General features: G+C 41.2%; 1 protein-coding gene across 3 annotated transcripts in view; it reads right to left on the bottom strand.

Moving 5' to 3' along the window:
* The window catches only part of VMP1 (vacuole membrane protein 1), a gene marked incomplete at its 5' end in the record, with an annotated part of 59,319 nt that overhangs the window by 30,419 nt on the left and 10,437 nt on the right, over positions 1-18,463 (bottom strand). For 2 of the 3 annotated variants that reach the window (XM_082008674.1, XM_082008673.1), the window contains 2 exons: positions 3,750-3,881; positions 8,589-8,756. In XM_082008674.1, coding sequence (XP_081864800.1) covers positions 3,750-3,881; positions 8,589-8,756 — 300 coding nt within the window. The remainder of the gene's footprint in view (positions 1-3,749; positions 3,882-8,588; positions 8,757-18,463) is intronic. The other variant, XM_082008675.1, reaches the window with a different exon arrangement.

The raw sequence follows: 18,463 nt of genomic DNA on the forward strand, positions 1-18,463 counted from the left end.
TAATACAAACCCTCTTGAGTCCACGTTGACAAATTCTTTAACGAGCCCTGTGGTTACAGGGAAGCTGGTTTCAGTCTGAGTCACTCCTGTTCAAACAGTTTACTGGAAATGGAGGGGAGGGGGAATTTTCAGAGAAGTCATGTGATGGCCAGACAAACCACAACCAGTGAAGGTTCAGTGGAGTCAAAAACAGGTCCCAGCAACAACTGACACTCAGTGTGCAGATGGCACTCAATCATTTACAAACGAGTCCTGCAGCATCTCGGCATTTCTATGGAGTTAACCCTTTTTCAAGTTCATATTCTTTCAGAGGCAGGACACACTTGGGAAAGTAAACAAACAGCAGTGGCTGATAGTAACATAGGCAACTAGAAAATATTTTTACATGGAAATTTGGCTGCAGCAACGCTGCACAGAAGCAAAGCCTGATGTGTAAATCATTAGTTCTTAAAAATATGCCACTTAATGAATCCAAACACTCACAGTCATTAAGGATTACATATACAGCAAAGATATTAGTACTTTCTCCTCTTAGCAAGGAGTACCATAATACAGCGAGGGCCCACGGATTACGCATTATTATCAAGTACCTTGAGGGAAGCTGGCATTAAAAGCTTCATTTTCACCAGAAACCTCCGTCAGCTTTAAGTGTTTCAGCATGACAGAGAAAAGATGAGAATACTAAACAATCAGCGACTGTTAAACTGGTGAAAAAGAGTCCCTGCACATGTGTGTGTAGACGTGAAACTGTACAAAACTATGCTTGCACTGTATTATTACCAATGTGCTGCCCAAGCATTAAGCAGTAGATTCACTTCCCCTAATTGAGAGGTTGGTTGGAACGGCTGCACTGGAGAGAGTCCCCATGGCTAAAAGGGGAACGCTGATAAAAAAACCTCCTTTGCTCTGGAATTCAACTGGAAGAGAGTTAACAGCAACCGAGATACCGTTTCAAACATCCGCAATTTTTAAATACTGCCTGAAGTATTAACAAATCCGACCGAGTGCTCTGTTCCTATAGCATGCTGGGCTCTGCATTGTGTGGAGCTCTGAGAAAAAGAGCCCTGCTTGTAAACCACACTCCTTCTCCAGGGCAAAGACGCTTGATTTTAACAGCAGCAGCCACGAGGCAAGAGAAGCTCTGATGCTCCCTTTATGTAACTGGGAGTAACTCAGGGGCGCGCACACAGGGACACACAGAAAGGAGAAGTGGGTGTTCCTTTAAAACGAGGGGCTTTTTCTGAAGTATGCTAGTGGAAAGTTCAAGGCAGACTTACACATTGTCTGCAGGCTAGTGAGTTGTCTCAAAACCTAGCTCAAGGAGACGGGTCACTTAGATCTGAGATTTATGACAGAAAATCCATCAATAGACTCCTTAAAGTAAATAGTATTTTACTCTGTGTAACTTTGAATGGGGCACTAAACCTTTACACTGTTTAATCCTTTCAGGTTCCTTTTTCTGTTGTTTAATTTTAAAGTGCCAAGCTAGCAAGCACATTCCCCCACAGATCCTTCAGGCTGGCAGTTATATTATTCACGGTCTATTCTCACCATAGAAGATCCTCATCTGTTTCTCAAAATTACCATTGTTTTTGAGAAATAGCAGCGACAAGCTTTCTAAACAAAACACACGCAGGCAGAAACGTCAAGCCATTTGGCTTTGCCTTGTAGGCATATAGCAGCGCAGCAGAAGTAGAGGGGGAAGCTATTCTTCAAAATCCAACACACCCTTTTTCATGCCTTTCAAAAAGGCAGGATGAAGCGAGACCTTTATACTGAAAGAAGGCTCTTGTCATTTGACGTCAAACATTCGTAGTAGTCTCCACGGCATAAGACACTTGTCACATCCCCCGTGTTTTCTTAAGCATAAGGCTTCAATTTGGGAGAGTGGGAGAAGCTGATGTAGGTAATAAAAATCGCTATTGAGCAATTTAAAAATAGACATCATAACCACTCATGAATAGCAGTTACAGAACAAATAGCGATAAGCTATGCTGAAGATTGGGATTTACTCAAGGTCATAGGAAGAGGCAGGCCTGTCTCCCACAGACATCTAGCAAAAACATGATTGAAGCCAAAAGCAAAAAGGAAGTCATCTTAGCAAATGGAAAAAACTGAACTGTCAGTTTTATGAGCACAATACAATTTAATCGGATTGTCAAAGCCTCATGTTAAAAGAGTTTTATAGAAACCAAACCACAAGTGGAGTTTAAAAAGATTTTTTTTTCCTGGCCATCCATCCACAAAACAACATGCTTCAATCCAAATCCCATTGCCAAGAAAACAAAATCAAAAGTACTGGTAAATAACACTATCGTTTTTCTTAATTAATTACACAACGCCATTCATTTACTAAGGGCAGTCAATACAGCTAGCTATATTTTGGGCTGTCCTGACAAAATGCTCTCTAGCAAAAATCTTCTTCCCAAGAATCGTACTGTGCATTCTGGAAACCAACTCTGGCTGCTCCCACAACTGTACACGCATATAATTTGCTGGGACAGTTTCAGTAAACAGATAGCATTTCAGCTCTCGAGTCATGTATTCGACTGGTTTTGTTGTTGGTGGTTTGGGGTTTTTTTAACCACGACTTGATTTTTATACAGTTACGGATTACTTTGCAGAGCAAAGGCTGATGATAGAGTAAAGAACAAAGCAGATTCCCCACCCCCCGACTGCATCTTTAAAGAAACAGAATAATTTACTATTTACAATAGCAGAAAAACCCTTTGGAACTTTCTCGTACGGGGAGGCTCTCAGGAAACACAGGGTTTACTGTTAGAATTACTAGATTGCACTCAGTATTTCCAGACAAACCACTTTCTTTCATGGAAAAGCTTCATCCATTTTTTGAAGAGAAGGAGAAAAAAGTAGAAGTATGTATTTATATCAAGAAAATACCCTGACAGAACAGTTTAAAGACAACACTGCATGGTAAATAGAATCTGCTGGGTTTTTAATAGCAGTCTCATGACCTATTTCCACTTTATGGCAGACAAAACAGGATAAGAAGGAAAAATATAGAAGAGAAATTCAGTGGCAAGTAGTTTGAAGAAAAAAATGTTTAATTTCTTCTAAACCACTATCAATAGCCTGTGAACAGGATGCAAACTCCTGACCTGAATGAAAAATTATCTACAATAATATCTGACTGATGTACAGCATCAGTTGCAAACTATGCTGTAACACAAGCAGTATTTAATCCATCAAGAAAATAAATGACAAGAGTAACAAGGATTCAGAGCAGTTTGGTTGCATTTTTACATAAGGAAAAATATGTTCCCTCAGGCTGATGAATGGGTCATGCACTGGCCCCTGAGGGTGTTAGTGGCAAGGCAGGCAAATGTCATCTGAAGGGGATAAGCTCACTGAAGACCATCTCCTTGCCCAGGGAGGCTTTAAATGCAGCTATAACCACCATGATTATGGAACAGCACCTCCTCTGTCACTGGTTTGTTAGCCCACTTTCTCCCTACCTTTATTGTTCGGTTCTTGGAAGTCTAAATAAATGCAGCATTTGTAGCAAATACTTTGGCTCCACTATTGTATGTGCTTCAACAAGCTGCATTCTTGCCCTCCCATCACCAGAGGTATCTCTACCCAGTGGAAGATCTTTTTCCATCCCTGGGAAGTCCCTTGTGAACTCACACCAACTGCTTTTTGGCCCATTCCCATTTCATTGGAATGGTTATTTATTCCATCTAGTTGTTCTGTGTTTTATTAATTCTGTTGTTTTGCACTGTTCTTACTTGTGCAGTCTCTGCATGTTCCAGCATCTCCTCAAATTCCTGGTACTCTTCATCATCAGGTTCAGCACCAGAGAGTCGGGCCGCCCTCGCCATAAAATATGGAGGCAGCTCTCCGATGGCTGTGCCAGCACCCTGGGAAAAGAATAATTCTGATTTATTTTCGTGTTTATTCTTCAATAGGAAACATGTGATATGCACGGTCCCGTGGACATTTCAATTTATTAGAACTGATGAGACCAGCTGCTTTGAGAAGTTTGCTTTTATCCAGCAGGTCAAATTTCTCCCTATTTCAAACATAATGCTGTTCCTTTAAAACCCCACTTCCCCCCTTTCCTTGTTCAGCAAAATTCAGCTTCTCTCAGTGCAGACTATCATGCTGCAAGCCAGCGGCTCCCAAATTGTGGTCCGCAAGGTCAAAATGACATGCTCTGTGCCTCTCCAGGGCCCCGCAGAGTGGCGCGGCGCCCGTCTCCGGCAGAGCCCCGCAGCCGGCGGCCAGCCGCGCCTGGCGCGCCGGGGAGGCTGTGGCTCGTCACCGCGCGGCCGCCGGAGCGCCGGCCGGGCCGGGGGCCCTGCTATCCCACACGATCCCTGACTCAGCACAGCGCTGCCATCTCACCCCACCGCATGATGCCAGACACATTTGCCGGCATGTGACAGCCCTTGCTCCTGAGCAGCCTTCAAAATAATGTGGGAACGCCTCCCCAGTGCCGTCATGCAGTTTACTTGTTCAGTCATGAGACTTTGTGCAAGTGTTTATGAGAAAACAGGCTGGAGCTTTACTACAGCTATAAGCAAGGAAAATAAGGTTAAGCAAAGCTTGATCTCGAGTTTTCTCCCTCCTTTAGATGGACTAAAGAAAGCCAAGAGGACCTGAGATGAAAGCATGGCTGCTTTCTCACCACAGGAAAATTATATTTGTTTTCTCAGGACATCAAATGACTCATTTCAGTCTTGTGGGTAAATGCAACTTTAGCTTAACCAAGGAAAAAAAAAGACAAAGAGAGACAGCTAAGATTGAACATATGGATAAACAGAGGCTAATGAAACAGGAACTTGGACTAAACTCAAAATGGTTTAAATATAGGCCAGGTAAATAGCACAATAGTTGGGCACCACACTGGAAAAGCGCTAAAACTTCGCTACGTGCAGATGGCTTTTCTCTGTTAGGGTCAGCAGTGAGTAACAAATGCTTTTCTATTCCTTTGAAGCAATGTGAAAGCTTTTCAATTTCCTTTGTTCCTGCTCTATATGCAGCTGCAAGCAAGGGAGAATTCCAGCTGCTGTGGATATTCCAAATCAACAGGTTGTGGTTTTAAATACCACCGCTCTCTGCAGTTACCCAAACTGTTAAATTCTCGGTTTAAGCATATAAAGTGCACAGCCTCATATGTTTATGCCCTTGTTTTCCACAGAAGAGAAATTTCAACGAGTGCAACAAGCTGAACTTCATTAATCTGCCTGTTTCTGGCACAAGGGAAGATAAGTCTGAAAACAGTAGCAACCACGTTTCAGAAAAATTAACTTGAGGTTATGTTCTCAGGGTGATGCAAGAACAAAAAGTCACATTGCTTCTCCAGGCTCTGCCAATTTGCTTTGGCTTCATTTTGTTAACTGAGGAAGAGGTTCGCATGCGTGTACTGGACATGAACTTTCTTTAAATTGGATAAGTCACATGCTCATTATTACAAAACATTTCAGAAGTGCAATAAAAATCATATGATTTCATGTCTGCTGCAGATCGGTTCCTTAAGTGCATTAAAAAAAAAGCAGCAATTCAGGGATCCAAACCAGTAACTATTTAACTGCTTTGGGTAACATTAGCTGTCCATTTTCAGCGTTTAACTTTGAATGCCAGTTTTACATGGAGATTCCTTGGACTAATAACAAATTGGAAAGGCAAATGCTCATCAAAATTCTTTTACACAAATACATTCAGAAAAGGAAACTGGGAAATTACTCCACTAGAAAGAGTCTTTTAAACAGATTTTATCCTGGTCAGGACACAGGCTGCCTGTTCTGCTAATCCTGAGCAATTAAACATTTTTATTCTTTCCCCTTATTTCTTGTAAAAAAACCCCCAAAAAGCTGCAACACATTAAAAATGTAGGGCACTATTGAATTCCTTGTCCCTGTGGGATGGAAGGCTGTGAAAACTGGCATACACCTAGCAGATTGTTTTTGAGAATCCTTCTGCAGGCCAGGACTGGTGGAGCCAACTTTTACAGGGATTGAAAAAAGCATCATTTTCATTTCACCTAATAATTCCTTAGATACAGTGATACTTAATCCTCCTAACACTCATTATCAGCAAAAAAGGCTATCACTGACATGCAGGGGACTAGTCATGATTATGATCGCTGGAAAAAACTGTACCTGGTTTAAGTTGGCTAAAACAGCTGCTGATGGTTTTGTGATCGGAATCAATTCCCTTGCGCAGATAAATCCCCGCATTCAAACCTTGCAGGATACTTAGACTGGGTAGCTTTATAGTCAGAGGTCTGCAAAGTCCCCCCCGGCACCGACCTGCTTTCAACGTTTCTCATGAAAACTTATATTGCTACCACCCTCCTGTCTCCCTCCAAACAATCGAGGAGATTGGCCAGATTTCACTTTGGAGCCTTTCAACATGATTTCACTTCACAAGTCTAAAAGAAATAGGCTGTTGGTGCTTACTGTACCTATTCCTCACAGGGCTCCATGTGCTGCGTTAGGAGCACACCTATATACATCTGTTGATTCTTTTTCTTTTGCATTTATCCAGGTTTTGTCCTAAGTTCAGATTTTAGATCAATTTAGAATTTGTTGGTTCCATTAAAAGAAGGGGGGAAAAAAAAAGAGATATATATCTTGTGAGCTCATTCAATCATATGCAGACTAGGAATTAAACTTAATATTCCTGATTTCAGTTTAAAAGCAGAAAATTAATTAAATTATTCTTTTTAACTAAGGTTTTGATCTGCAAAAATCAGCCTTTTCACTTTCTGGAAGTCACCGTTACTTTCCTGTTAAGATGGACATTTGGTTTAAGAGTGACAGAATAAAAAATAAGTTTCTCCAACAGCTTCCATAAAAAGTGAACTGGAATTAGGACAAAAGAAACATACTGGAAGAAGGAGCAGCAATTGCCAACTTGATTTGCCTCACAGGAAATTAGCAAGTAATGTTTATGTACTCATGAAACATTCCAAGAAAGCATAACATTACACTAGACACCACTGGTAGACAGAGGATGCTCCCAAGGGAAAATCTATTGGAGACAGAGTTCAGTGAAAAGGTAGCTGACAGTGAATTTGAAGGCAAGAAGAAAGGGGGAAATGAGCGGGATACAAACGTTCTGGCTTGGTCGTATTCCCTTGTCCTTTCCCTAGGCTGAACCAAGAAACAGCCCAAACGAGAGACTGAAGGTACCATTTGTTCTCCCTCATGGCCACTCAGAAGGACACAAGCTTTCAATGCTTGCAACTCTATGAACTCATTTCTAAACTACTTAATTCTCATCATAGTTCAGTTATTTTACATGCTGAAGATTAAGCAATGGATGTTTACCCCGAGCTACATTTTTATTTTGCAACCCTAGAAACGTAATTGTAAATGCCATTTTTATTACTCTAGTCTCCATCAAACAAACCTAAGCAGAGGGGCACCAGGAAGAAAACAAACCAAAATCTTGTATTTATGGTCTTACAAGTACTTGTATGTTTAGCTACTTCTCGAGCATCCAGGCAATTCTGTCCTCTCATTAGAAATTTAAGAGGGGGCTTAAGTCCACTTTCTCTGTCACTACTTTGACTTTGGTAGTGCTACACATTACTTTAGTCCGTAATGTGTATAACCTAACTGGAATTTTTGTAAGTAATACAGCTGCTGATGATTTTAAAAGTTGTAGTGACCAAAGTTGCCTTAATATAGCTCTTCATATCATTAGAAGGAATACAAGGGCAGACGACAGATACCATGTATTTTCAGAATATCCTCTCTCTACATTTGAATCGGACAACCAAGAATAATTAAATCATCAGTCAGAACAGGAAGTCAGTAGTAAAATAAAGTTAATTTGGCACACAGTTCACAGCAGATGTATCTGTGTAAACGGCAATTCAAAATAACCTGCACGTAATGAAAAAAACATCTTGGCTTATCAAAACCCTCCAAAAATCATATTTATAAAAAAAAGCTGCAGAAGGAAAACAGAAAGAAAGTTCCAATGACAGCGTTTCCTAAGACCCCGATTCACTTAAAACAGGAAAAGCAAGTTAGTTTTTAAGTGAAAAGTTTGCCATGATGGAAATAGGCAGAGAAACAGAAATAAAATACATAAAAATGTGCAACGTAACACTCTTTAATCCAATCTGTTGATGCAACCCCGAAAAACATTTCAGCTATGATACTAGGGCCTGAGCCCTTCATATGAGTAACTGCAACTTCACTGAAGTTACAGGCTCAAAATTTTGGAAATGATTTATTGCTTAACTGCATGCAATGTTAAGACCTGAGTGCTGCAAGATCATTTGGGACGCAGATACCCTTTCGACAACTTACCTTTTGCATCAAAAGCTTTGACGTACATGAGCGTTTTCTGCTAGCGTTTAGAAAAGTAGTCAACGCAGCAGTTTAGAAAAGACAGCCCACTAATACCCTATTACTTCTCTTTAAAGGACATTAAAATTATCCAGGGCTAGAAGGTTGATGAGGAAGGCACCTATTCACATTGCATGTTACTGTTGGCAGTGTTACTAAGCCATCATTATTGCTAATTCAGGAATTTGTGTGTGTTGCTGGACACAGAAATTAAGTGCACAAATTAAAACTGCTTAAGTTTTATAAACCAAACCTTACCCACATGCAAGCCTCCAGCCTGACTTTTGAGATGATAGCCCATAAAGAGATGGATCCTTCAGTCGTCTCCTCATCAGGGCAGATAATTTGATCCGGGTAAGGAGGCTCAGGAAAATTAACTGAGTTACATTCATAAGCAGCAAGAGTAACTGATGCTATGTGTGGACCCTGAAAAAAAACCAAGTAATTTCAAATGCATTTTATATTAGTTATAATAAAAGTTAAAATTAAACCCCCACATTTGTCCCTGATGCAAGGAACCTAGGCTAAAACTTACGTGTTTCTCACTTTGGCCCTTAATAGTGTTATTTGTGTAAAATGTTGGGTTTTTTTTAGACCATCTGAAGTGCAATATTGAGCTATTAATGCTCTTTCAAAAAACCAGAAACCCTTCTTGTGATCCACTAAAAAAGTTAAGGAGCCTTTCAGCTTTTGCCATGCCATTGTACAGTAGTATGATGTTGCCAAGGAGAAATAAGAATCCTTACTTCTTAAAAAACAGGAAAATTTTCAAAACTTTTAAATGTTTCCCTTAAGGTATTTATGGCTTACAGCTTTATTAGAGCAGGTGTTTTCCCTACTGTTGCTTTTAGAATTTCAATGCCTCCATCCTCTATGTTTTGTGGTTTTTTTAATGACTGGGTCTTTATGACATCTTACAGCAGATCTTCTTAACTTTTGGATCTTTCTCCAAAAATCAGTTGCTTAGTTTGTGTCAGTGACCTTAAGTAAGTGACCTTACTGCTGTTTGCTAAAAATGGTTTGAAATATAAATTAAAAACGTAAATGTTATTTAAATGCCATATAATTTAGTTACTTCTAGTCTCCATCCTACATTAAAAGATTTTTTTTGGACAGACCTCCAGGTAAAACTAGCATAAAAATCTATTCAAGAATTGAACTGCTACAAACATAAAAAATCTGACAGAATTGCCATTATTTTAATACAAAGGAAGTGAGGAGCAATTCAAATAGTCTATGGCCTGAACACTAGAGGTTGTAGCTAAAAAAGAAATCACTTAGGAAGGGTCAGGGAAACATTGTCCGGGGGTGGTGGAAAAAAAGTACTGAATTAAACTAAGGACTTTTCATAAAGTCACAGATTGAAATAAATTTTAAAGTTTTCTTTATGTGCAGAACAAGTTACACAAACCTTAACTTCCGCCATTAATTACTTGATGGGTTTTGATGTCATGTTGGGAAACCATATTGTCAACAATTTTCTTCTACATTTTTTCCTTTGAATGAGTCATGTTTTAATAGACCAATAAGGGAGCCTGATACCCCCTCACCCAAATCAAGGCTAAATTTATTACAGAATAACGAGGGAAAGTGCGATAGACCTCAGCGCTGCCATTCCCCTGCCCAAGGCTTCCACAGCTCACTTCGAAGAGCAGGAGCCAGGGATATATTCAGAGGACCCTGCAGGCTTCATTTGCACATTAAAGGGTGAAATTCCACAGCAGGTCTCACACAAAAGGTAAAGCTCCACTGCTTTTTCTAGACTTGCTGGGAAGAAAATTGTAGTTGGGTTCACTCACATCAACATTTCAGGTCCCACTGCAGAGACCAGGGCACTGGACTTATGCCATTCCATTGATACTGTGTTTTTTAATGGCAGCGAAATATGAATGTGGGGAAAAAAAAAATGTATTTTTCTGTAAGACAGCTGTGACTCCTGTTGTCATATGTAAACAATTCAAAATAAAACCATTCTTCTGGCATGCAATTGGTAAAAGACAAGCTGGATACCAAGGAAATTCTTCTACTTATTCCTCGTTACTTTACAGAAGCCTTACAAAGCGCTCTGGCGTACTTTGGGTTACACGAATAGAGAGATGCAGCCTGCTGAGATGATACGTGAGGCACAGTCTCTCTCACAAAAAAAAGGTACAACTGAAAGAGAGGGGATCCAGAAATTGCTACACAGGAGTGATTTTGATATGGAAGGCAGAACAAGGAATGGATGAATGAACCAATGACAAATCATGTATACTATCAACATTTCTGTAGGCCCCAATGGCAATGAACTCCTTCTGGGTACTTGTAGCAAGATCTCGCCTGTCCCCAGCAGCTTCATATCTAAACCAATAACGTGTCTCTAGTTTACTCATCAAGGACAGATGCAAAGAGAGAGCTGAAACTTTCCTAAAATTGCAAAGTACATTTATGGCAAGCCTGGGAACCTTTTTCTCCAGCGCACTCTGAAACTTACGGAATTTAATCCCATACCCTGCTTGCCCCTCCCCAGTCTGAGAGCTACCTTGGGACAAAAAAGGTCTCAAGCCATCTTCCTTAAATTAATGGTTTTCACCTGCAGAAATTTGCAATAAAATTCTCTTGAATAGCAAATTTGCATGGAGGAAATCCCCACGTACTTGAGTTGTAAATGACCATTTCCTATGCTCCCTTGAGAGTAAGGGTAAGGCTGTTGCCAAGGCAGTGAGATACGGTGTGTGAATCGAGAAGTATGGTTTTCAGTTCCACAAAATTTGGAAGACATACCACACTACAGCATAACTACAGCCAGCTGTGATGGAAGACTGTTAGTTTCAGTTTTATAATAGTAAGAGACAAATTTAATCGCTCCTATAGTGAGGCCCCCACCCCCTTGCAAGGTTACGGTGATGGCATTACCAGCATTTCTTCTCAAACCGCATACAAGGTGTGTGACGAAGATCGCACACTCTCAGGAGAGCAAGCAATGGCAACGTGCCTAACAGGAGCCTGCTGCATGAGTTTCTTGCCATGAGCAGCTTCTCTCAACACAGTTGCCATCCTTGAAATGGCTTAATGGTCTCAAAACATCGCCTCCTGTTAAGAGAGCTCTCCCAGTCTCAACAAACTTCTGCAAAAGGAAAAATTCTACAAGAAGTAGCCCATGGGAAAAAAAAAGGCATTTCACAAAGCAGCTGTAAACGGCCAACGAGCCACCTGAAAACTACGCCAGTTGAACGTAATTCTGCCACTGCAATGTAAACAACTCTATAATGGAAAAAAGTTGGAGCTATGGAACCCACAGAAGCCACATTTTAACTGGAATAAGAAATAAAGCGTAAACGGTTCATTTAGAGTGATGAAGTGTGGAGTACTGGAAGTCAGAGCGAGCCAAAGGAAAGCAGAACAATCCTGTGTCCTCCTCTGGCAGGGGAGCCCAGCTGTCCTGCTAGTCCAGCGGACAACGTCTCACAGCTTGGCAGGCTGCACGCAACATCTCTGACATCTGCTTTTGTTCTAGCTGAGCTCTGAAAGCTTACATAGAGCATTATACGTTCACAAAGCCGCGGTTACCAAGCACCTCAAAACAATGGTTGGCTAAACAGGACCATGGTTGCAATGGGGATGGGGCGGGGAGGAAGAGTGGGAGGTTCGCTGGATGTTTCATAAGAGAGGTGCCATTTTGCTTTATATTTAGCAATAGTGATGGTTTAACTCTGAATGGAACAGGGAACGAACTTCAAACGAGCTTTAGGTGCCACCTTTGGAAAATCCCAGTCAATATACACTCAGATGTTTTCTTTATGCTCCTCCCTGTACCCGAAGGATTAATTCTCATGCAGTTTTTTAATCCTCTTTACAAATAATACCTCCTCCACCCTCTCCTCCTCCTCCTCTGCGTGGGCCTGCAGTAAATAGAGTGTTTTGCCTCTCTGCAATAGGTCAGTTTATTTCAACACTTTAGGAAAACCTCTATGATATCCCCTCTTTAACTCTGCAGCTCTACCTTTGAAAAGGGCATTTGCAAAACTGTCAGACCAGACAGCAAATACTAAAACCAGCAGATTTAGTAGACATTCTGCTTGCCAAACCAGGAAGAGTTGCTGAAATTCAAGGCATGTAAGATCCTGAACACCAACTGTCTTTCCCTCACCCTCTTCCAATGATTTTTTTTTGTTTGTTTAAATTGCAGACGGCATTAACAAGGGCTAACAGAGAAGAAATTGAGAAACATTCTGCTGACTCGGGAGAGAAACATTTGCTTGCCACTGCTGACGACCAGAAGGAGCCTGTGGTCATGCTGGAATGCGATGTTAGAAATATCTGTACAATTTACAAATCTAACAAGACAAGATCTGGTCATCAAGATCAACTCAACATAAATCTATTCTTTAGCAACAGCAATTTAGGGGAGTTTGGAAATCCCTATCTGTTCAACCCTAATGTCTCCTAGAAGGTAACCTCGAACTCTTGAACTCACAGACCTTCAGAGAAGTTTTAGTTCAGTGATTGAAGGCACCCAAGTTAGAATGGACACTGCTAATTCTTAGAAATAAATTACTTTAAATGCTGTATTATGAAATTTCTAGAAAGTATAATCTTTTTATCTATAAATTATGCTTGGAAATTCATCAGTGCAAGTAGAAAGAGACAGCAGGCACATGTAAAAAAAAAAAAATCAAGAAGTTAAAATCCTTAAAAACAAGCTGATATGTATAATACTTAAAACAGAAAAGTCTTTACCGTAAGGAAAAATGACTGCATATCTAATTAAAAGTGAATCATATTTTCATTACTAATCATTCGGTGCACCTAGACTGTGAACACAATTAAAGCTATAAACAAACTCCGTATCAAGTGTTGGTTTCTCACATGCCCCTTCACAGAACAGCCATCCTGCTGAAGTTGACACAAGCACAAGAACAACTACATTTAATTTTAACCTTTTATTTTTGGGGAAGATATAACTTTAGACCGGCTCTAATTTAGAAACATTTCACAAAGAAAAGTGCTATGTCTGCCAGCAAGAAAAATATTACACTGAACTTACTGCTGAACTTAACACACTAAAAAAATCTGTTTTCCCCCATGGATACACTGCTTTTCATACTGGGTTTGAGACGCAGCCCTTCCACAGGGGGGAAACATGTCATGATATATTTGATTAAGATAAATTGGAAAAACAAAAGCTTGCTTCTCATGGGAAACATTCTGCAAGCGTTGCCCCAGGCTGCGACTCATCTCATACTTATCTATGAAGTCATTACACCTCTCTAGAAAGTAACACCAAGTTACAGCATCTTTTTTATCTTCAAGAGCAGTGGACAACTACCCACAAAAACTGCTCTGTGATTAAGAAGGAAAAGCTTGACCTGGAGGTGGCTAGTAAATATGTCAATCTAGTCTGTCTGTCTGTGTTACAAGACTAAAATGTCTCATGATTTTATATAATGTCTGGTATGCAGTGCTGGCTGTAGAATGGGGCTCAGAACGAAGAAGGAACCCGTACCTAGAGCATCCTCAAGTGACATAAACATCCATCAAGCGGTCAGGGCTAGTTTTAGCAGACAGTCATGGCATTTCAAGCGATATATTAATTTTACAATCATGTGTCTGTTAGCAAGTTTCTATTCCCGCTTCAGTCAAGCCTTGCCCCACAGCGCCGAGCCGATGGAAATTCCAAACGATGAGCCACAAGCTCTGAATATGACTGAACAAGAACCACCAAGGGAGCAGGCATGTGGTACCATGGCATGCATAACACGGCTGCGTTGCTACTTTGAGGAGTAACATGAAAAGCAGACGTTTTGTAAGGCTGTGCCCGTGCTACTTTCTATAGAAGCAAACAGACTCATGTCAGGGAAAGGCACAACTGGAAGAATCCAAGTTTATACTCTGGTGCTGACAGAAGACAAAAATAATGTCAGCATTCTCTCCTTGCCCTTCCCTAGCCACCCACTTACTCTTTCTGAAGAATAAATCAAAGCATCTATACAAATTGACACTAGTAGTGGTGATTGGCTTTAACATCTCCAGTTAAAGACCATCTTGCACTGTTGGCATTATTTCCAGCCTGTTCAAGGAAGCAGTGACATGAAAAGTATAAAGTTCAGGCTGTGCATTAAAAAAAAAAAAGCAGATACTTCAAGGGAGCAAATGAGGAGAAAGCATAGCATGACCTCCCAGCAGAGTTACTAGACACAGAACCAGTGACGAGGAAGTTGAGAGCAGATAACGAAAACAAGGCATCAGCATCTAAAAGGTAAAGTCCATCAACCTTCAAAAGGAAGAAAACGGTGTACCGATCATCTTACTAACTCCTTGGTGCAAGTTCAAATCACTACAGCTAGCCAAGATGCTCGATATAGCTTAAATATTAATACGACATCAATATTTTGCGGACTTCTGAAAAGTCGCAGTAAGGTAGCTAATCCGGCACAGACGGAGGTGCTTCACATTAGCTGTTTATTGCCACAGTTCCAGCTTTAGATAAACTGCCCAGACTCTGACGTACACCGCTTTCAGCAGCGCTGGAGGCCGTATATGAAACCCGCAGTCACACCATTTCGGGCTCTGACTCATGAGGTCCAGCAAGTCACGGTGGGGCAATACAGGAGGCTGTTGCTTCCAGCTGTTCCACCAGCCCCTACGCCAGAGGTTCCCACCCTCGGAGCGGTACAGTGGGACCGGCAGCGTCTGCTCGGCAGCTGCCAGGCTTGCACCCGGCAGAACTTAAACTACCACCGATTCCAACTCACATTAAAGTGCCGGACCGGGGGCTTGGGGCTCAGTTCACAACCTCCCAGACTGAGCTGCACCAGCTGAAGGGATTGTTCTTCCACAGCATCATCTACACCAGAGGTCTCTGTAGGTGGCTGTTGGTATCCGACATGTACAACAACTATGTGTGCACTTAGAGGGACTAAGAGTCCAAACGAACGTTTTTCTCCTTGAAAATACCATTTTTAATCTCAGATTTTTTTTAAATGCAAGCCAGCCACTAGAAGGTTTAAGAAACACCCAGGTTACACAACTAATGTGACAGCAGTGTCCAGCTGAATTCATTGGACCCTTCCAGTTCATCAATGCATTAATATCAATGCTGCAGTTTCAAGCAGCACAGAGCCTATGTGAGCTGTAAGCAAGAGTTCCTGCCAAGAGATGGTTAGCAAAAGTGATTTTTTTTTTTTTTTTTTTTAAAGTTTGATGTTGTTCAAGTATTCCAGGATGTTTCAGTTCATTGTAAAAAGCTTAGGACAGCTGGAGGAAGTAGGTTTAAAGGCATGAAGGAAACAAATGAGAAAGTCACAAACAAACCCTCACACAAACAGGATCCATTTCAGCTTACTTTAGAATTAATTTCTGTTTTCTGTACCCACCATGTATTTTTCCTTCAACTACCTTAACAAGTCAATAGCAGTAATCTGAGCACAGATATTAGACAGAACCATTTTTTATTTAATTTGTTTTAGGCTTGCAAGTTGACATGTGAGTTGAAGAACAGTATGGACTGAAAATGAACACCTCGCTTAAAAATAATTCAGCGCTGGGAAGGGGAGCACTGCTGCACCCTCCCACCTGGCTGCAGCAGCTCAGCTTTTGTTTCTCACTTTTTCCTTTACACACAGGACCCATAGTTTTCTGGGTTACTCACACTAGTTTTGAACAATCCACATGGAGAGAGGAAAAATTCTCCTCAAGCTGACAATCACTATGAAAATATTCCTGTATTAAAGTCACAAGTAAATAAACCGAGGAAAAAAAAATGGGTAAGTTCTGTGGATTTCCAAATTATTCTGTCTACTTCATGAAAGTGGAGTAAGCCCTGTTCTGTGAGCTGGGCTTTTTAGAAGCACTTTAGTAATTTTATCATGAGTCTCCTTACAAGCTCAGCTCCTGGAACCACATAACTAAAAGGAATTAAGTTTGATTTTTAAAATTTTGCAGTAGTCCTGGTAGGAAAAGGGGTTTTTTTGTTGGGTTTTTCTTTTGTTTGTTTGTTTTGTTTTTTTAATATATTTATTTACACCAACTTTTTTTTTTTTAAAAGCTAATGGGCTTATTATTGCAGAAGGTGTCTGGATTTTAAATCTTCAGATTCTAACCTAAACCAGTTCAGATAGGGCCAAAACACAACTCATTTCAGCTGCAAACTGCCACACTTTCAGGAGGCCAAAATGTGACCCCTCACCAAAGCCAAACCCTGGAACCAATTCAGAACAAAAGCGAGACATTGAACCCTCGAGCCCAGATCAACTCAAACAGGCTCTCTAAAGCCAGCACTATCAATAAGGAGACTGTCTTTTCAACTCGCTTCTCTTTAAAGGCGGTTCTTTTTCATGGCCTGAAATTTTTGCCATGCTCTCTTCCACTCTGCTACAGAACACCCCAGTAAGAATTAAGTGACAAACCCACATATTATAGTTCTGAAAAAAATCCACACTCTTGTGCAACCTCCGCACACAAAACATTCCTATTGTACCTCACGTTTCCTGTTTGCGCTAGTCCACAACCCAGCCGCCACCGAAAAACTTTTCAGCAGTTGCTCCACTTGGCTCTATCAGCAAGCAAGCAGAGATCCATATTTAAGAAACAAAAACACAAACAAATGCAAACAGCCAAAGCTCACTCTGCACTTTTGACCTGTAAGGAATTCACTTCCATTCACCCCCCCACCGTTACAGACTATAATGGACCATACACAGAAGGGACATTTATCATCCGCTCCTCGCACAAGATTTTTTGATTGGCATTAATTCTAAGCTGATTTTGTTTGCCTCAGTCGTATCTTTTGCAATCCATTTGCCAGAGCTGAACTGCAACCAAATCACGAGGCAGAGCGTTGCGCGAAGATGGCACAGCAGCGGGGTGCCAACCCAGCGCTCCGCCGGAGCCCGCTGCCCACCGGCCCTCCGGCAGCTCATTCATTTCATTTTGCGGCAGAAAACAGACCTCTCCGAGACGTACAAACGCAAGAAATTCCTGACGAGTTACCCTCAGTCATCAGCTTTGGTAATTAGGTGATTCATGCCATTTATATTTTAATATACCACCAACAGAAGAGAAAACATCTCAGGATTACGAAAAAAAGCTGTGTGCTGCTAAAACAGTATTTATGAATCGTTAATCATAATAGTTTTATTTCCTACAGAACCACATCACGATTACTATTTTTAAAGTGTTGTTTTTAAAGAATTGTGAAAAACCTTTCATGGACTTTGGGAAAATAAGCCAGCAGACTTGTTTTGAAAGTGTCAGAATAAAAAGGATTCTTGGAAGAGCGGCCTGCTTCCCTATTTCTGCGTTGAAGATCTGCTCTGTGCCAGCCCTTAGCTTGGTGCCAATTTGCAGCATGAGAATTGTTTTCCAAAAAACCATGTCAAATTTTACATTTAGTGCTGGCTACACCTAAGAAAGCAGCATTAAACTAGGAAGCAATACAGCAGACAATGTTCAGACCCTTTATAACAGACAGAAAGTTCTTGAATCACAGAAATAGCAATAAAAAGCCTATTATCAAACTAAGAAAATTGACCTCTCCCTCCTACACAGAGATGTATGCAGCAAGAATGTTCTGTCGACCAACAAAATCCGAATCAAATGGGAACCGATATTAACCAGGGGCAGTAACATCCCCCCACACTGAGACCGCTTTAGACTGCAAAAGCCACTTTACGCAAACTGTTTCCGAGTAATCTCTTCGCAGCCAACCCCAGGATCTCTCCTGGCACGTGAATTCATGCCGTCTCAAAAAGCAGCTGGCGAGAGATGCTCTGAAGAATCCAGACAAATGACAGTTTTCAACACTGGAACAACAGCTAAGCAGGCCAGGGAAAGCAAACGGCCCGAGTCATTCATATACCGCTTCTACTGCCCGACTGCTGCTACGATTTACCCAGCTCACGGGCTGTGCTCATGAAGAGTTTGATGTGAAAATCGTTGCACGCAGTAAGTGGAGGGCTCTATTTAAAAAAGATGCACCTGTGTCACAGCTGAGGAAGCTCAGGCGCGCTGTCTGAGCAGGTGCCTACATGCCAGCAGCTCCAACCGCTGGCCCTTAATGGCAGAGACAACACTGCAGGCGGCAGCAGCAGCTCAGCAGCGCCTGGGTGGGCCCACGAGCATTGTTCTCTAAGCATGTAATTGCATTCCCAACA

Source organism: Phaethon aethereus, assembly GCF_964289735.1.
Source record: "Phaethon aethereus genome assembly, chromosome: 19".
Lineage (NCBI taxonomy): Eukaryota > Metazoa > Chordata > Aves > Phaethontiformes > Phaethontidae > Phaethon > Phaethon aethereus.